This window comes from Myotis myotis, unplaced genomic scaffold (assembly GCF_014108235.1).
Source record: "Myotis myotis isolate mMyoMyo1 unplaced genomic scaffold, mMyoMyo1.p scaffold_m19_p_24, whole genome shotgun sequence".
NCBI lineage: Eukaryota > Metazoa > Chordata > Mammalia > Chiroptera > Vespertilionidae > Myotis > Myotis myotis.
This window is the reverse complement of record NW_023416329.1, coordinates 5,173,698-5,194,535: the sequence shown is the minus strand read 5'-3', so window position 1 is coordinate 5,194,535 and position 20,838 is coordinate 5,173,698. Positions and strand designations below refer to the sequence as shown.

At 40.9% G+C, this 20,838-nt stretch overlaps 1 protein-coding gene and 1 pseudogene across 5 annotated transcripts in view; both read left to right on the top strand.

The window, feature by feature from the left end:
• PARG (poly(ADP-ribose) glycohydrolase) overlaps positions 1-20,838 on the top strand; it is a 186,767-nt gene that overhangs the window by 88,116 nt on the left and 77,813 nt on the right. For all 5 annotated transcript variants that reach the window (XR_004975221.1, XM_036356035.1, XM_036356033.1 and 2 more), the window contains 2 exons: positions 3,912-4,004; positions 12,048-12,205. Coding sequence is in view for 4 of the 5 variants with exons in the window: in XM_036356035.1 (XP_036211928.1) it covers positions 3,912-4,004; positions 12,048-12,205 (251 nt within the window). In the remaining variant the exon portion in view is untranslated. The remainder of the gene's footprint in view (positions 1-3,911; positions 4,005-12,047; positions 12,206-20,838) is intronic.
• On the top strand, positions 14,800-16,151 carry LOC118679375 (annotated as a pseudogene).

The following is a 20,838-nucleotide window of genomic DNA, read 5'->3' as shown; positions in this document are numbered from 1 at the left end:
TAGTTTTCAATTGTTGTGGGAGGCAGCAATTTCCTGATGTTTATCTATGCCGCCATCTTAGTTTTTTTTTTCCAGCCTAGAATTTTATATTCAGGGAAACTTTCTTTTTTTTCTTTCCTTCTTTTTTTTTTTTTGGTAAAAAATTTATTGACTGCAGCAAAAATATACTTAGGACAGTGAAATAAGGAAGGAAACAGAAGAAGCAACAGGAGGAGTCAATAAAGGTTGGGAGGGCATGGGAGACAGGTTCGGGGGTTAGCCCGAGAGAAGCTGCCACTGCCCACTGCTCTCTTGGTTGCACATTTCATGGGATCCCCTGGAGTTTAGGAGATATGTGCTTTCAAGAAACAACCTCCAGAAAGCACAAGACATTCATCAGCTCCAAATCCACTTTACAGACTTTGGTTGGTGCAATCCGAGTCGCAGCACCAAAGAGGTGTTACTGGTGAGACAGGGAGACCTCAGTTCTTGTCTTCTTGAGGGAAAGATTTCAATCGAGACAGAGTGTGAAAAATACAAGTATTTATTGACCACAGGAAAAAAATATACTTAGGAAAGTGAAATAAGGAAGGGCATAGAAGAAGCAACTGGAGAGCCTAGGCTGTTCTCCTTTGGTTCACTGGGAAGTCAGGGAAAAGGGCCTTGGAACAGGTTCAGGGGGTTAGCCTGGGACAAGCTGCTGCTGCCCATTGCTCCCCTGGTTGCAAGTCTCATGGGGTCCCCTTAGAGGCTAGGGGATATGTGCCTGTGGGGGAAGGAGAGGGAGAAGGGGATGGCATGGGTGTGCTCCCTGGAGGGAGAGTGTCCAGTGAAACTTTCTTCATGACATTCTCAGATGTAGGGAAAGGAAGGGAATTTATCATTAGAATCTCCTAAAATAATGTTTAAAGGGATTTCTTGAAACAGAAAGGAAATGATAAAAGATGGAATCTTGAAACATCAGGAAGGAAAAAAGGAAGGAATTGGGGGAGCCTCATGTGCCCAGACTGGAGGCCTGGGATTGAACCTGCATGTCCTTGACTGAGAATACAACCTGAAACCCTTCGGTGTGCAGGCCAACGCTCTAACCATTGGAAAACACCAGTCAGGGCAAGCTATTTTTTTAACATCTATTAACTTCCCGTTATAGATTAGGATTTAGCTATCATTCACTTTCCCCATCACCAATAACACAAGGCTTATTTATATTTTCCCACTGTAGTTAAATTAATAGTCTATTTTTTTAGTAGGATGGTAAAAACACTATTTAAGATATGATTGCATTTCCACTCTTCTACAACTTTTTGTTTTCTCCAGAATTAATAATTTTCTTGTATTGTTCACTTGCTTAGTTTTCTGTATATCTGTGATTAATTGATATATCTATACTAGTGACCGGTGCACGAAATTCGTGCACATTAAAAGGGAATTAATTAGAGGAAATATTTTAATGTTGTTATTTGCCCTTTCTCTATAATAGAAGTGTTGGAGATGAAAGAAAATTAGTAAAATGTATATAAAAATCTTCCTCCTGTCTAAGTCTGGGGCGCGCCACAGGAACCCGAGTCAAGTCCCCGCCCACCCACGTGCACCTCAAAATCGTGTGAGACCCAGACCCGGCGAGCCCACCCCCATTGGGCTAGATCCAGACCCGGCCCGCTCCACCCCCGTCAAGCCCCACCGGGCGGGGGACATGGCCTCATGTCGCCTGGCCTGGCACTGGGATGGGAGGGCGTGGCCTGAGGTCCCCTGTCAAGCCCCGCCAGGCGGTGGGCACAGCCTTAGGTCCCCCGGCCCGGGGCGGGTTGCGCGGCCTGAGGTCCCCCAGGTGGGGGGCGCACCTTGAGGTTTCCTGTCAAGCCCTATGGGTGAGGGGCATGGCCTCAGTTTCCCCATCAAGCCTGGCATGGTGGGTGGTGCAGCCTCAGGTTCCCAGGCCTGGTGGGCACGGCCTCAGGTCCTCTGGCTGGCACTGGGGCGGGGGGTATGCCCTGAGGTTCCCCGTCAAGCCCTGCCAGGTGGGGGGCATGGCCTGAGGTCCCCTTCAAGCCCCACCAGGAGGGGGGTGCAGCCTCAGGTCCCCGGGCCAGGGAAGGGGACACACCTTGAGGTCCCTGTCAAGCCCTTCCGGGTGGGGGGCACAGCCTCAGGTCCCCCGGCCCGGGGCAGGGTGTGCGGCCTGAGGTCCCCCAGGCGGGGGGCGCACCTTGAGGTTCCCTGTCAAGCCCTGCAGGCGAGGGGCGTGGCCTCAGGTCCCCGTCAAGTCTGGCATGGTGGGGTGCACAGCCTCAGGTCCCCCAGCCTGGCAGGGGGCGCGGCCTCAGGTCCTCCAACCCGGCGCTGGGGGGCAGGGGAGTACGGCCTGAGGTCCCCCGTCAAGCTCCGCTGGGGGGGGGGGGACGTGGCCTGAGGTCCCCTGTTATGCCCTGCCGGGCGGGGGACATTGCCTGAGGTCTCTGTCAAGCCCTGCCAGGCAGGCGACGCGGCATAAGGTTCCCTGTCAAGCCCTGCCGGGCAGGGGGTGCAGCCTCAGGTCCCCTGCCCCGGCCTAGCGCCATGCAGCCTCAGGTCCCTGCTGATTGCTCATTAAGGCTTGTTACAGGAGCTCAGCCTCCACTGTGGGTGCAGCCATCTTGTGTTATGGAATCCCTGCCACTGCTGTGGGCGCAGCCATCTTGACCACTACAGCATGATGGTCAATTTGCATATTCCCCTTAATTAGCTAAAATATCCCTGAATTGCAAATATCTTTCTGTTCATTTGGAATTTCAGTTTTCTCATTATCCTAATTTAAAGAGGGGGTAAGCTTAGGTTAAATTTTAGGGTCTTGGTATAAGGACATTTCTTAATGTTAGAAACTCCTTGTAAAACCAGAGTGAATATAAATGATCTTTGTTACTTTTTCTATTTACACACAAACCCTGTCTAGATGAATGGATATTTTTAATTTCAGCTCATAGCAAAGGAAATCTATAGATATTTGTGAACATCTATATTTTGATAGCTGAGAAAATTCATAGATATTTATGATCTCATCAATCCCAAACATTGGTCCCACAGGGAAGTGGGGAGAGCTGTTGAATACAGGCAAAAACACTAGTTCTGACTAGTTGCTTAATTGATCTTCACAATCTAGGATGATCAGGTGATTTCATTCCCCTCAGTTTTCTTTGTAATAATGACAGGATCAGACTGGATAATAAAGGTGGCTTCTAGTTCAAGTGTCATTTCAAGTAGATATATAATTTACTTTAATCTTGACTATATCTCCAAATTAAAGGTGTTGTTATCTTCAGCACTTTTAAAGAAGTATCCTGGTATTTAGAGTGAAATTGTGTCAAAAGGCCTAAAAGTAATTTCTAAAAGTTATTAGAGATGGCAAATTATAAAAGATAACAATAGGCCATGATTGTCCTCTTTGTTGTACTTTAAATTATGATATGGAAATTATGGTTTTAACTTCCCAAGGGTACCTGAAAAAGGAAAATTCTAAGGTCATCAGAAACTTCACTGTTTACTATCTAATAGGTTAGATTTGACACATATAATATGCTCTGAAATAATGAGTGTGACTTTTATGATGGTTTTAAATTCTCTACTATTGAAGCTAGATGGGTCCTTGAGGATTTCTGCGAGAGTTCTTGAGGGTCAATCAGTTTCTTATTGACGTAAGCAGGGGCAGAATGTACTGTTTTTTTATTTGTGTTTTATTTGATTGTGAATTTTGATATGAGAGATATTTGATATTTGGGATATTAGTTTTCAGAGGGCATTATGGTGAATTACATACATTTTGAAAATGAATTTATAAGTTCACCTTTGTGCATTTGATGGTACTAATAATGTGCCTTATTGTGAGATCCTATGAAAAGCAGGTATATAATTTAAGTTCTTAACAAACATCACTGATAACATATTTCATTGGTTTTCAGGTACTTGAAGAAGCAGAAGCCCAACATTTATATCAGTCCATTTTGCCCGATATGGTGAAAATTGCACTCTGTCTGCCAAATATTTGCACCCAGGTTAGTAGAAATAACGTCTTTCCTAGTAGCTTTCTTGTGACTCACAATTAAACTCTAATGGCCAAAGTCAAAGAGGCAGAAGAGAAAGATGGGAAATAGTTTTTGCCAAAGAGTATGATGCTTTTGCTAGAAAAGGTTAGAGGCTAAGGAGAATGCTACAAAAGGACATTAAAAATGCAGCATTCAATTTCTGAGCTTCAGTTTACACTGTTGAAGTTTGCTTACTCATACTTCTATTTATCTTTTTCTTTAAATTGTCTCTAACTTAAAAAAACAACAACAACCCAGTAGTTATTATTTCAAAACATACTAATGGATTTAGAACATTTTATCTTCCAAATGGCTTACTCCTCACTCATTTCTCCCCCACTCCAAAGTGGCATGTTGCATAACAAATGAGCCATGGTATTTTCTTAACTTTTAAAAATAGAAGAAATAATCTGGTAATATTCTATTTTGTCTGGAGTTTTTTACTAGTAATTGTTTATTGCTATGTAACAAATTGCTTTAAAATTTAATGCCTTATGGGGCTGCCTATCCATAAGCTGATTGGGTGTCCCCATGACATGGTTGCTAACTTCCCCAGAATAAGCTACTCAAGGGAGAGTGCAAGGAAGTGTCAGTGCCTTTTATGACTTAGTTTTTTAAAGGCACCTAATACCACTTCTGCTACTTTTCTATTCAGTAGAAATTAGTTGCTAAATCCAGCCCACACTCAAGGAGATGGTAATTAAACTCTACTTCTTTAAAGAAGGATTTGTCAAAGAATTTACAAACATATTTTCAAACCTTCACAAGAGGTTGTTGGTTAGTCTTCATGATTTTCTCCCCATATTTCCCACAGCAGTGGTTTGCATTTGCCTTTGTCTTTTACTCCTAGGGCTAGCCCCCTTTCTGCCTGGATGCTGAACACTGTTGCTCCACAGAGGCCCTGGGGACATTTTGGGTGAAACAGTTTCTGAATGTATAGGATGGTCTCACACATTTCATTCTGTCATTGGGGTACCCCAAAAACTATAAGTATAGTCCTTGGGACACAAAATACAACAACCCAAAACACAAATATGTCCAGATGCCTGTGCGCCATGCTGCCACCTTCAGTTGAGATCCATTGAATGTGCTGTATTTGTTAGCATTTCACTATGATATTTCCAATTTTATGTAACTTTAATTTTACCTCATTAATGCATTGTGTCTAAAATAAGTTTTTCTATTGGGAAGGATAAATATATTGTAAAACTCAACTGGTTGTTTATATTGGAAGTTTTGGGCATACCTTGGAGATACTACGTTTGGTTATAGACCACTGCAATAAAACAAACCCTATATAATAAGAGGTTAATATGCAAATCGATCTAACGGTGGAACAACCGGTTGCTATGACGCGCATTGACCACCATGGGGCAGACGTTCAATGCAGGAGCTGCCCCCTGGTGGTCAGTGCACTCTCACATGGGGGCGTGCTGCTCAGCCACAAGCTGGGCTGATGGCTGGCAAGTGCAGCAGCAGGAGCCTCTCCTGCCTCCGTGGCAGCGCTATGGATTTCTGACAGACAGCTTAAGCCCCGCTCCGTGGGCTAAAACCATCTGTAAGCCATCTGTCGGAACATCCCCTGAGGGCTCTCAGACTGCTAAAGGGCCTCTAGTATCGCAATAAAGTGAGTATTACAATAAAGTGAGTCACATGAACTTTTTGGATTTCTAGTGCATATAAAAGTTATGTTTACACTATATTGTAGTCTATTAAATGTGCAATAGTAGTATGTCTAAGAAAATAATGTACATACCTTATTTATAAAATACTTATTGCTAAAAAATGCTAACCATTATATGAGTCTATTGGGAAAATGGTGCCAATAGACTTGCTGGACACAGGATTTCCACAAACCTTCAATCTATAAAAAACAAGTTATCTGTAAAGTTCAATAAAGCAAAACTCAATAAAACAAGGTATGCCTGTATTTGCTTGCTTATGTGTCATGATTACTCTTTTTTCTTTCCCTCCTTGCTTTTTTCCTTACCTAGTAAAATTTCACTACCTCTATGCTCTAGTTTTTACTTCCCCTGCAAAATCTTCTCTACCTCTCCCAGCCAAATCTAATCCCTCTGTAGCACGCAAATCATATTTAGCACATGCGTTTGTAATTTATGTTCTTCCATGGAGATGTTCTTGGTGTCCCCAAGTTTAACATGGTGCTTAATTAGATGTGGTTTTATTTTATTTATTTTTTATTGTTTTAATTTTTAAATTTTATTATTTTTGTTAATTCTCACCCAAGGGCATTTTTTTAAAATTGATTTTTAGAGAGAGTGGAAGGGAGAGAGGGAGGGAGGAGATAGAGAGAGAAACATTGATGTGAGAGAGACACATTAATTGGTTGCCTCCTGCATAGACCCCAACTGGGGCAGGGATCGAAGCAGCAATCCAAGTACGTGCCCTTGACCAGGAATCAAACCTGAGACCCTTCTGTGTGTTGGCCAGCACTCTAACCAACTAGTCATACCAGCCAGGACTATTTTTTATTTTTTAATTACAGATTACATTCAGTATTATTTTGATTTCGTTTCTAGTGTACAACATTGTTATTAGACAGTCATATACTTTACAAAGTATTGCCCTCTCCCCCAGTATTTTATTTCCAGTACCCACTTGGCCCATACATAGTTATTACAGTATTATTGTCTATATTCCCTGTGCTGTACTTTACATTACCGTGACTATTTTGTAACTACCAAGTTGTACTTGTTAATCCCTTCACCTTTTTCACCCAGTTCCCCAAACCTACTCCCGATTGGCAACCATCAGTCTGTTCTCTGTATCTATGAGTCTGTTTTGTTTTGTTTGTTCTTTTATATTGTTCTTTAGATTCCACATAATTAAATGCTTTTTGAATTCAATATTTAGTTCATAATTGACAGTATATAGCCTTTAGACATAAATCACTTAAACTTCTCTTCCCCTCATGTTTCAGGAGAGATCGTTTTCATATTTTTATATGCCTTTGAATATATATATTTAAATACATATAAGCTATTACAAATCACTTGATAGACCAAAACCAGACTTGTGGTTCCCAACTTTTTGTCCTGATTTAAAATAACTGTGTTAATGGGGAGAACACTTCAGTTCTGTGCCCTGTCTACTGAAATGTAAATCTCTGCAGTAAAAGTTAACATGTTAAGTTGCATATGTTGTTATTTAATTATTTATATCACATTAACATTCTCTGGACCAAATCTAAATGGTACATTATATTTATAAAAAGAAAATTAAAAGAAACAAATTTTAGACATGCACTTTGGGAAAGATCTTTATGTTAATTATTCTCTTACTTAGCTGAGACTTGACAGTAAGATTTACATCCTCTGGTTTTCCCCAAATGAGCTTTCAGGCATTTCTCCTCACCAAAAGAGCAGAAACCATCTATTCTATTTAAAATTATACTGTTTGGTTACTAGGAGAACAAGAAATGGTTGTGTTAGTTAAGCCTGAAATATTACCATTAATTTTTAAAATAGTATTTGTGAGTAACTTGTTAAATGGTAGTTAAAATCTCATTTTTTACTAAAAACAAGTACCAGTTTGCTTTAAACCATTGACACATTGTTACCTTTTCTAAACTTATTGCTGGATTGTAAATAAATGTATAGGCTGGGAAATGGAGATCAATATGTGCTATTTCCTCTTTCTTAGATAGAGTGATTGCTAAGGCCTAAAAGGAGAGAGAATTTTGGATACTGAAGTGAAAATAAATTCTTTATGTTTCTCTTGCTTAGTTTTTGTGTTTTTTTTCTAAAGAAATAGTTGAGCTACAAGTTTAACCTTTCCTTTTTCTAGCAAACTCTTTCTAGCAATGATAGGCATTTTCTGTAAAGTTAATTCTTTTTTTTTTTTTAATATATTTTATTGATTTTTTACAGAGAAGAAGGGAGAGGGATAGAGAGTTAGAAACATAGATGAGGGAGATCTATCAGCTGCCTCCTGCACGCCCCACAGTGGGGATGTGCCCACAACCAAGATACATGCCCTTGACCGGAATTGAACCCGGGACCCTTCAGTCTGCAGGCCGACGCTCTATCCACTGAGCCAAACTGGTTCGGCATAAAGTTAATTCTTATAGTATTGCAGTTTTGTCTTGCCTGCCTTTCCTCAGTATCATTTCTGATGTTTATTATGAGACGTGATAAATAGTTCTCCTTGCATACTGGTTTGTGGTTAATGCAGGCATCCAGGATTCTTAGTTCTGGCTCTGACTGAAAGGAGAAGGAAAAGCATCCCCTGGAATATTTTGAAATTAACAATTGATACGTAAAAGAGATGTTGGCAATTGGTCTTTGGTTTTACCATTATGTCTTTAAACACATCGTTTAAATATTTAGAATAGAATAAAGCCTATTGGATACAATAATCAGGTCCCGTATATTATACTGGAATTAAAAGGTCAATAAATTTGAGTTTGGTACAACTAGAAGGCATTTCAGACATCAAAATTTTGAAGGTAAAATGTCCCGTTTCTTCCATGATTTGGAATGATTAGATAAATGTCTGTCTTCTTACAAGTTATATGTAAGTTTGTATACATATAGTCTATTAATTGCTATCATAAAATTAGATTTGAGTCTTATAAAGATTACCAATGTGAAGTGTGATTCAGAATTAGAAGGAAAAGACTTATTTAATGAATTATTTTTTTCGATTATTTTATTTTGGACTAAAAGAGAAAAATTGCTTTGTCCAGCAATCCTTAATATAAATGAGAACAAAATTTTGCATCTGCATTAATAGTTAAAGTCAAAATTGCATTTTTCTGTTTCATCGTTTTTTAAAAAAATTTTTGTTAATCCTCACCCAAGGATATTCTGCCATTGTTTTTTTTTTTATTACTCATTTATTTTTTTTAACATGTTTTTATTGATTTTTAGAGAGAGAGGAAAGGAGAGGGATAGAGAGATAGAAATATTGATGAGAGAGGAACATCATCAATTGGCTGCCTCCTGCACGCCCACTAATGAGAATCGAACCGGCAACCTCTTGGTTCCTGGGTCGAGGCTCAACTGCTGAGCCACACCAGCTGGACCATTAATTTTTAGAGAGTGGAACATTGATGTGAGAGTGACACATCAATTCGTTGCTTCCCACACATGTCCCGACCAGGGCTGGGATCCAGCCTGTAATTGAAGTATGTGCTCTCAACCGTGCCCTTAACCAGAATCGAACCTGGGACCCTTAGTCCATGAGCCGGTGCTCTATCCACTGAGCCAAACCGGCAAGGGCTGTTTTAATTTTTTTTTTAATTAAATCTTTATTCAGATTATTACTGTTGTTCCTCTTTTTCCCCCCATAGCTCCCCTCCACCCGTTTCCCACCCCCCCTCCGCCCTCACCCCCCCTCCACTGTCCTCAACCATAGGTGCACGATTTTTGTTCAGTCTCTTCCCGCATCCCCCACACCCCTTTCCCCCCCAAGAATAGTCAGTCCACTCCCTTTCTATGCCCCTGATTCTATTATATTCACCAGTTTACTCTGTTCATCAGATTTTTTATTCACTTGATTTTTAGATTTACTTGTTGATAGATGTGTATTTGATGTTCATAATTTGTATCTTTACCTTTTTCTTCCTCTTCTTAAAGGATACCTTTCAGCATTTCATATAATACTGGTTTGGTGGTAATGAACTCCTTTAGCTTTTTCTTATCTGTGAAGCTCTTTATCTGACCTTCAATTCTGAATGATAGCTTTGCTGGATAAAGTAATCTTGGTTGTAGATTCTTGGTATTCATCACTTTGAATATTTCTTGCCATTCCCTTCTGGCCTGCAAAGTTTCTGTTGAGAAATCCGCTGACAGTCGTGTGGGTACTCCCTTGTAGGTAACTGACTGTCTTTCTCTTGCTGCTTTTAAGATTCTCTCTTTGTCTTTTGCCCTTGGCATTTTAATTATGATGTGTCTTGGTGTAGTCCTCTTTGGATTCCTTTTGTTTGGGGTTCTCTGTGCTTCCTGGACTTGTAAGTCTCTTTCACCAGGTAGGGGAAGTTTTCTGTCATTATTTCTTCGAATAGGTTTTCAATATCTTGCTCTCTCTCTTCTTCTGGCACCCCTATAATTCTGATGTTGGTACGCTTGAAGCTGTCCCAGAGGCTCCTTACACTATCTTGATATTTTTGGATTCTTTTTTCATTTTGCTTTTCCGGTTGGGTGTTTTTTGCTTCTTCATATTTCAAATCTTTGACTTGATTCTTGCGTTCCTCTCATCTGCTGTTGGGAGTCTGTATAATATTCTTTATTTCAGTCAGTGTATGCTTAATTTCTAGTTGGTCCTTTATCACAACCTCGAGGGTCTCATTAGATTTCTTGAGGGTCTCATTAAGTTTATCGGTGGTTTCTAGAAAATTCTTGAAAAACCTGAAAAGTGTGGTTTTGAACTCTATATCCAGTAGTTTGCTTTCCTCCATTTCTGTCATTTGTGATCTGTTTCTTTGTCTTCTCATTTTTTTATGCTTCGCTGTGTCGATAGAGTGGCTTTCTGTGCTAGGTGTCCTATAGGGCCCAGTGGCTCAGCCTCCCCAATTATCTGAGGTAGACACTCTTGGTGCACCCCCTTGTGGGCTTTGTGCACAGTCTTGTTGTAGTTAAGCCTTGATTGTTGTAGGTAACATTGGGAGGGATTGACCTTCAGGCCAATTGTCTGTGAGAATCAGCTGTGTCTGCAGTGGGAGAACTTCTGTGTTGGAGACACCCCTCTGGGGCAAGACTTGCTTCAATGGGGCTTTGGTGGTCACTGAGTCTTCCCCCTGAGTGTGTCCTTTATGGATCCGAGGAGCTGCAATCTGGATGGTCCCACTCTGACCACCGGGCACACTGGCACCTGGATTTCTAAGGAGGTGCTAGGACAGCCGTGGGCAAACTATGGCCTGCGGGCCAGATCCAGCCCTTTTGAAATGAATAAAACTATTGAAAAAAAAGACCCTACCCTTTTATGTAATGATGTTTACTTTGAATTTATATTAGTTCACACAAACACTCCATCCATGCTTTTGTTCCGGCCCTCCGGTCCAGTTTAAGAACCCATTGTGGCCCTCGAGTCAAAAAGTTTGCCCACCCCTGTGCTAGGAGGTGCTAATCTAGCCTTTGCCTGAGGCTACCCAGCAGGAGCCAGCTGTGATGCAATGCAAGTTGCCCTTCGGCCTTAGGCCAACTGCAGTTTGTTAGGTAATTATCAGATTGCAATGGGCCAGGCCTTTCATATGCAAAAGCCTCCGTGCACGGCTTGGGCGGGGTCCCAGGGGTTCAACAGGGCAGAGCGAGCAGTTATGGCTGTTCTCAGTCCTGCCCTCAGAGGCCTTGCTTCTCAGTGTCCCGGCAATTGCTGTAAGCACCTCTGAGAGAAAGCTGCCCTCGAGTTCCGACTGATGCCAGACAGTCCTGTTTCTCCCGTATGAGTCTGGGTTCCCAGAGACTCACCCGGAACTGGAGCTCAGAGCTTGAGACTCCCTCCCGATTGAAAAAGACAACCGTGTCCTCAGCCGTCAGCCCTCTCCGCATACGCCACTCTACCTCTGTATTTTACTTCCGCACCGCACCTCCTCTAAGTCTCGATATGCTTTTCTCTTTCCTTCTAGTTGTAGAATTTCCACTCAGCCAGCCTTCCTGTGGTTCTGGATGATGTCCGTTCCGTCTTTTAGTTGTATTTTTGAAGTGGTTGTGTGAGGCAACCATCTCTTGTGTTTACCTATGCTGCCATCTTGGTTTTTTTCTGTTTTAATTTTTTATTACATGGTCAGTGTGTTTTTATTTCTTGCCAAAGCAATTTTGTTTTTCACTAATAAATAATGACTTTTGTGTTCTCTTCACTATTATTATTGATTAGAAATCTCCAGTCAAACAAGTATATATTTCTAATGGTATTACTGTTGATTTAAGAATTCAAGAATGGCTTGTAATTTTTCCTACCTTAATTTAGTAAATGTCATTTCATGCCTCTGCTTTTGAAATTGCTAAGCTAATTATTGCACTTCTTGTCTGTATTTTTTGTTTCCTCAATCAGCCAATACCACTCCTGAAACAGAAGATGAATCATTCCATCACAATGTCTCAGGAACAGATTGCCAGTCTTTTAGCTAATGCGTTCTTCTGCACATTTCCACGTCGAAATGCGAAGATGAAATCGGAGTATTCCAGTTACCCAGACATTAACTTCAATCGGTATGTTTTCAGAGAACATCTCTTTAACAATGAAATAGAGAAGGATGGAGAGAACCAATAGTATTTATGGATTTGCCTCAGGCCAACATTTTCTGTATACTTACTTAACTTATTGCTTACAATAAAGTGAATTGAGTGATATTTTTGCCATTTTGCAGAAAATGTAAGTAAAGTTTCTAGAACGTGATTAGGGTCCAGGAGCCAAGAAGTCACAGAGCTGAGGCTGATCTCAGATGGTCTTACTCCATGGTCCATGTTATTTACAGCATGTCAGATTGTCCTCCTCCTCTTTGAGTGCCTGAACTCTATGCCTCTTCAGTGTGATAGTCACAGGGACATTCATCATACATTGTATCCTTTGTGTGCTTAAAAATGGTAGAGCTGGAGTGCAGAGTTCTCCTTTTTGTGAAGTCTGAGTTGAAAGACATGAGGCTGATTATCTTATGAAACTTAAAAAACATGAAAAGCAAAAGTGAAAATTGACTTTGTATAGACATGATTATTTTATCAGTGGAATAGTTTTAAAAAGGAAGACAAAAGAATGTTTATATAATTTGACTAAATAATTAATACATTGTGAAGGTATTGATAGTTTTAAATTCTAACCATTTTCCCAAATGTTTACTGTTTCCATCATCTATACAAAAAAAAACCAAAACATTTTGCCTGGCCAGAGTGGCTCAGTGGTTGAGCATTGACCTATGAACCAATTACTGGTCAGGGTACATGCCCAGGTTGCTGGCTTGATCCTGTGGGGTGTGGAGGAAGCAGCTGATCAATGATTCTCTCATCAACGTTTCTCTCTCTCCCTTCTCTCTCTCTCTCTCCCTCTCTATCCCTCTCTCTCTAAAATCAATAAAAACATATCCTCGGATAAGGATTAAAAAAAAATTGCAGATTGCCCTAAACGGTTTGGCTCAGTGGATAGAGCGTCAGCCTGTGGACTGAAGAGTCCCGGGTTCGATTCCAGTCAAGGGCATGTACCTTGGTTGCAGGCACATCCCCAGTAGGGGGTTTGCAGGAGGCAGCTGATCGATGCCTCTCTCTCATCGATGTTTCTAACTCTCTATCCCTCTTCCCTTCCTCTCTGTAAAAAATCAATAAAATATATATTTTTTTAAAAATGCGGCTTGATGCAACATTTAAAAATACCACTGGGTGTTGAGATAAAAACATTTAATACTTTTGCTTTTTTTTCTGTTTTCAAACTGTTTTTAATGTACATATATACATATATATATTTAAATTTTTGTTGTTGAGATTATTATAGATGTCTCCCTTTTTTTGCCCCTCATTGCTTCCCTCTATCTGGTTCCCACCCAGCCCTCGGCCTTCACCACCCTACTTTCTGTGTCTATAGGTAAGATCTTTGGTTAATCTCTTCCAACCTCCCAGCCCTTTCCTTCTGAGATTCGTCAGTCTGTTCCATGTTTCCATGTCTCTGATACTATTTCATTCACCAGTTTATTTTGTTCCTTAGATTTCTTGTTTATTTTGATTTTTAGATTCAGTTGTTGATAGATATGTATTTATTACCATTTTGTTGCATATTTTTTATCTTTTTTTCCCTTCTTCTTCGTCTTCTTAAAGAATACCCTTCAACATTTCATATAATACTGGTTTGGTGGTGACCAACTGCTTTAGCTTTTCCTTATTTGTGAAACTCTTTATCTGACCTTCAATTCTAAATGATAGCTTTGCTGGGTAAAGTAATCTTGGTTGTAGGTTCTTGGTATTCATCACTTTGAATATTTCTTGCCACTCCCTTCTGGCCTGCAAAGTTTCTGTTGAGAAATCAGCTGACAGTCATATGGGCACTCCCTTATAGGTAACTAATGGCTTTTCTCTTGCTGCTTATATGATTCTCTCTTTGTCTTTAATCTTTGGCATTTTAATTATGATGTGTCTTGGTGTGGGCCTCTTTGGGTTCCTCTTTAGGGACTTTCTGTGCTTCCTGGACTTGTAAGTCTATCTCTTTCACCAGGTAGGGGAAGTTTTTGTCATTATTAATTCAAATAGGTTTTCGATATCTTGCTCTCTCTCTTCTCCTTCTGGCACTCCCAAAATATGAATGTTGGTATGTTTGAAGTTGTCTCAGAGGCTTTTTAAACTACTTCAAACTTTTTGCTCTTCTGATTGGGTATTTTTTGCTTTCTCGTATTACAAATTGTTGTTTCACAGAACCCTTTACTCTACTGTTGAATCCCTGTATAGTATTCTTTTTTTTTAATATTACATGCAATAAACATTAATATTTCAAGACTAAAAGGATTTTAAGTATAATATTACCAAAACTATACTAATATAGTATGATAGCACAAAGGTTGTAGGAAATATTAAAAATCTGCAAATAACAAAATTACTTGTATTATATTCTAGTATATTCCAGCCGCCCCCCCCCCCCCCCCGGCTCTATTTTTGTTCATCAGTTTATGTTCATTATATTCAAAAAATGAGTGAGATCCTATGATATTTATCTTTCCCTGACTGGGTTATTGTGCTTAGCATGATACTTTTAAAGTCTATTTTGGAATGCTCAGCATGCCTTCGAGCCTGGCAACTTCCCAGCGATCAGATCCTCCGACATTCCTCACAGCATGGCCCCCAAACGCCAGTCCTAGCTCCCACCTCAAACGAAGAAACTGAAACTGCCTCCAGCCCCCAAGCTGGAGAAGAAGCTGACCCCTCAGGATGTGCCAAAGGGAGAAAAAGAACAGTAAGAAATGATTGAACATATTGATGAAGTACAAAATGAAATAGACAGACTTAAACAAGCCAGTAAGGAGATTTTTGAAAGTAGAACAGAAATATAACAAACTCCGCCAACCATTTTTTCAGAAGAGGTCAGAATTGTCAAAATCCCAAATTTTTGGGTAACAACATTTGTCAACCATCCACAAGTGTCTGCACTGCCAGGTGAAGAGGATGAAGAGGTGCTGCATTATTTGACAAGAGTTCAAGAGACAGAATTTGAAGATATTAAATCAGGTTACAGAATAGATTTTTATTTTGATGAAAATCCTTACTTTGAAAATAAAGTTTTTTCCAAAGAGTTTTATCTGAATGAGAGTGGTGATCCATCTTCAAAGTCCACTGAAATCAAATGGAAATCTGGAAAGGATTTGACAAAACGTTCAAGTCAACACAGAATAAAGCCAGCAGGAAGAGATAGCATGAGGAACCAGAAAGCCTCTTTACCTGGTTTACTGACCATTCTGATGCAGGTGCAGATGAGTCAGGAGAAGTCATTAAAGATGACATTTGGCCAAATCCATTACAGTACTACTTGGTTCCTGACATGGATGATAAAGAAGGGGAAGGGGAAGAAGGAGAAGGAAGAAGGAAGAAAGAAGATATTGATGAAGAAGGTGATGTGGATGAAGGTGAAGAAGATGAAGATGATGATGAGGGGGAAGAAGGAGAGGAAGATGAAGGAGAAGACGATTAATGAACACTGATGGATTCCAACTTTTTAAAATTTTCTCCAGTCCCTGGGAGCATGTTGCAGACTTTTTTTTCTTTGTCTTTTTTTCTCCCTCTTGAGCCCTGTTTTTGAGGTCTCTTTTCTCTCCTTTACACCATGGTTCTCACCTTATTTGGGGTGGATGTACCTTGAGCAGAATACAGTGGAAAAAGAATCTTTGCCGCTTTCTGTTCCAAATTCATTTTTATCCCTTCCTGTCTCAAGAAAAACTTAATGGAGTCAATACCACCATGCTCTGTGGGAAAAAAGAAAAACCTTCTGTTCCTTTAGCTCTGCTGGGAGCTGGAGGATGCTAGTCCCCTGTGTACTAGTGCATAGAATTCTTGCTATTTTCCTCCTTTCTCTGTATATTGGGCTCAGAGATTACACTGTCTCTATGTGAATATGGACAGTTAGCATTTACCAACATGTATCTGTTTACTTTCTCTTGTTTTAAAAAAGAAAAAAAAAAACTTAAAAAAGGAGGGGTTATAGAAGGTCAGCAAAGGGTGGGTTTGTCATATTTGGGTGGGTTAAGTGGGCATTTTGACAACATGGCTTGTCCTTTGGCATGTTAATTGTGATGTTTAATGGACATCCCTGCAGTCTAAGATGACACTTTTAAAATAAAATTCTCTCCTAATGATGACTTGAGCCCTGCCACTTGATGGGAGAATCAGCAGAACCTGTAGGATCTTATTCAGAATTGACATTTCTCTATTGTAATTTTTGTAAGTGGAATTATTCCATCAATAGGCAAAGTGTAATAAAACCTATCTAGATGGATAGTATGTAATCTCTGTCCAGGTCTCTGTTTAGTGAATACATCACTGTATAGTGGTCAGGAATCTTGCTCCAATAAAGGAACATAAAGATTTAAAAAAAATAAAGTCTATTTGTCAGATATAAGTATTGCTACTCCAGCTTTTTTTTCCTTTTCCATTTGCTTGGAAAATTTTCCATCTCTTCACTTTCATCCTGTGTGTGTCTTTTGTTTTGAGGTGTGTCTCTTGTAGACTGCATATAGTTGGGTCATGTTTTTGTATCCATTCAGTTACCCTACACCTTTTGATTAGAGCATTTAATCCATTTACATTTAGGGCTATTATTGAGAGGTACTTATTTATAGCCATTTTAATTCTGTGTGGCTACGTTTCTCTCTCTATTTCTTCTTCTCAGGAATCTCTTGCAGCAATCCCTTTAGCATTTCTTGTCATGCTGGCTTGGTGGTGATGAACTCCTTTAGCCTTTTTTTGTCTGGGAAGCTCTTTATTTGACTGTCGATTTTGAATGGTAGTCTTGCTGGATATAGTAATCTTGGTCTCAGGTGCTTGTTTTCCATTACCTTGAGTACTTCATGCCATTCCCTTCTGGCCTGTAGAGTGTCTGATGAGAAATCAGATGTCAGCCTTATGGGAACTCCTTTGTAGGTAACAGTTTTCTTTTCTCTTGCTGCCTTTAAGATTCTCTCTGTCTTTAATTTTTGGCATTTTAATTATGATGTGTCTGGGTGTGGGTTTGTTTGGGTTCTTCTTGTTTGGAGTTCTCTATGCCTTCTGAATGTGTGTGACTTTTTCCTTTACCAGATTAGGGAAATTTTCTACCATTATTTCTTCAAACACCTTCTCTATTCTTTTCTCCCTTTCTGCTTCTTCTGATATTACATTTTCTAATATTGTTACGTTTCGCATTGTCCCACAGCTCCCTTAAGCTGTCCTCCTGTTTTTTAATTGTTTTTTTCTTTTTGGTTCTCTAATTGAGTGATATTTTCTACTCTGTCTTCTAATTCACTGATTTGATTCTCAGCTTCCCCTAATCTGCTGTGTATTCCTTCCAATGTGTTCTTTATTTGTGTTATGTCATTCTTTATCTCGTAGTGTTCTTTTTTCATAATTACTGTATCTTTTTTCATGCTGTTGAGCAACTTTCCCATCATTACTCTGAACTATGTTTCAGATAAATTTCTTATCTCTGCTTCATTTATCTTTTTTTCTGGAGAATTCACTAGTTTTTTCATTTGGGGGTTGTTTCTTTGTTTCCTCATTTTGGTTGTCTGTTTGGGTTTGTGACTGTGTTTTAGGTAGATCCTCTATACCTCTCAATCTCTAGTGCAGGACAGTGTTAAAGGCTGTTTCTGACTAATTGGATCAGGCAAAGACTCAAAGCCTCCAGAGACCGCCTCTGTCTACAGACTAATAGGATTCTGATTTGAATTGCCCCAGGCAATCGTCCTCAGGTGTGGTGAGAGTTTTTTTTTCAACAGGGTAGGGCAGTTGCTTCTGCCTGGGGGCTAATTGTCACTTTTAATCTCATAAGTGGCCTCAGGGCAAGGTGTTTTCCAATAGGGTGTGTCAACCATCTTTCCCCCAGTCAAGGCAGATGTCTATGTGGGAAAGATGTCCTCTGCTGTGTGAGGGAATGACTCAGCCTAGGAAACCTGGTGTGTCTGCCTTCTGAGCTCTATCCCCCGAGACTCCAGTCCTGGGTTCTGCTCTCACAACTTTGGTCCACTTCATCCTCCCTCTGCCAGAGCACAAGGTGGGTGACTCCACAGGGAATTTTTGTGCATTGGCCCTTTAAAAGGATGCCCAAACTTTAAGCTGCCACTTCCTGTGGGTACCCTCCTCAGTTTGGTGCTTTCTGCTGGGGAGCCCAGCTTCAGGATTAGATCCTGGAGTTCTCAGTGGCACCCCCCCTCCCCCAACAGCTGCTATATCTCTCCAGGACTTCAGTTGCCGTCTGTGGGTGCCCAGCCAGCCCTTTCATGCCTCCGCCCCTCCTATCAGTCTCTATGCCATCTCCACCTTCGGTCCTTGGGTATCAGGGTTCACTCCTGTGAGTTTTCCATTGATTATTCAGGAAGCCTTTCCATATTTCAGTTGTAATTCCAGCTTGTTCCTAGTAGCACATCTGTGTTGCATCCTCCTACTCTGCTGCCATTTTTATTTTTTATATATATTTTAGTTAGTGTATGCTTGATATCTGGACCTTAGTAAGATCCTTGAATAACTTACTAAGTCCCTTGAAGCTATCATGATGATCCTTGAGTAACCTTATAACCATGGTTTTGAACTCTGTATCAGTTTGCTTGCTTCCATTTCTTTCATATGTGACATGTTTCTTTGTCTCTGCATTTTGACTGCTTTCCTGTGTTTGTTTCTATGTATTAGACAGAGCTACTATGTCTCCTTGAGTTGGTAGAATGGCCTTGTGTAGTAAGTGCACCCCTATGTGGCCTGTGTACTCAGTTTTATAGTTGAGCTTTGATTGCTCTTCGTGTACCTGGGAGGAATTGACCTCCAGTCCAATTGGCTGTGAAGACCAGCAGCAACTACAGTGGGAGAGCTGCTGTGCAAGAAACACTCCTATGGAGCAGGACTTGCTTCATTGGGTTTTTGGTGCTCCCTGAGTCTGCCTGTTGAGTGTGTTGCTTATGGATATGTAGAGTTGTAACCTGCTATGGTTTGAAGCTTTGTACCTTTTATTGATAGGTTTGGGGCATGCTGAACCAGTTGCAGCTTGTTTGAGATATTTCAGCAAAGTCTGAAGCCTGAGCAAGTACAGGCCATTCATATGGAAAAGCTGCTGGAAATGGTTTGGGTGGGGCTGCAAATTGGATGGGCTGGGGTCTCAGGGAATCACCAGGGCAGAGCAAACAGATATACCTGCCAATCAGCCCTGCCACGGGGGAGGTCCCAGCCCTTGATTGACATGAAGAGCAATCAAGGCTCAACTATAAAACTGAGTACACAGGCCACACAGGGGTGCACTTACTACACAAGGCCATTCTACCAACTCAAGAAGACATAGTAGCTCTGTCTAATACGTAGAAACAAACACAGGAAAGCAGTCAAAATGCGGAGACAAATGACCCCTGGGAGCACCCCTGTCTGGGAGAAAGCCACCTCCAAGTTCCTGCCCTGTTGCCAGATAATCAGTTCCTCCCTGTATGTGTCTGGGTCTCCCAGAGCCTCCACCCGGCATCTAGCTCTGGAGCTCAGAGGAAGCAGGAGCTTGTCAGTTTGTGCGCCGGCCCTTTATAAGGAACACCTGTGTCTCTAGCAGCCTCCATGTCACTCAGCCCCAATCCCTGCTGGCTTTCACAGCCCAAAGTTATGGGGACTTCTCATTCCAGCTCTGGAACCCTGGGTTGGGGTATTAAAAAACAGCATAAATTGGTGTTAGACCAGCCATTTCCGTGCCTCTGCTCCTCCTACCAGTCTCCATGTGCTTTTTTCTTCTCTAGTTGTAGGACTTCCATTCAGCCAGCTTTCAGGCGGTTCTGAATGATGGTTGTTCTGTATTTTAGTTGTAATTTTGATGTAGTTGTGGGAGGTGGCGAGTACAGGTGTTTACCTACTCCACCATCTTGGTTCTCCTATTTATTACTTTTTAAAAATATATATTTTCATTGATTTTTAGAGAGTGAGGACGGGAGAGGGAGAAGGGAGAGATAGAAACATTGATCAGAGAGACAGTTTAATTGGCTGCCTCCTGCACGCCCCCTATTGGGAATCGAGCCTGCAACCCGGGCATATGCCCTGACCGGGAATCTAACCAGTGACCTCTTAGTGCACGTGTCGATGATCAACCAACCATTGAGCTACACTGGCCAGGTGAGCATATATTACTTTTATAATTAGAAGAAAAATAGTTACTTAAGAGGAGGAACAAGTCAATCATCAGAAATGGAACTGAAGACACACAGTTACTAAAAAGAATGGACAATTTTTATAATTTGATTTTGAGAGTGGAATCCTACAGATTTTTTAAAATATGTATCTTTATTGTTGAAAATATTACAGATATCCCCCCCTTTTTTAATCCCCATTGATCCCCTCTACCCTGCACCCACTCATCCCAGGCCTTCACCACACTACTGTCTGTGTCCATGGGCTCTGTATATATCTACACTAATAAAAGAGAAACATGCAAATTGGTGTCACTCCGCTACCCTTCCCATTGGCTAATCAGGGCGATATGCAAATTAACTGCCAGCCAAGATGGCAGCCGGCAGCCAGGCAGCTTGAAGCAAACATGAGGCTTGCTTGCTTCAGTGACGGAGGAAGCCAACTTTCCCCGCCTGCTGCTGCCGGCCTCTGAGCTTGCAGTTTGAAACATTGTTACAAATATAGAAGCTAAACAAAACCCCAGAAACCTGCTTTCAGCC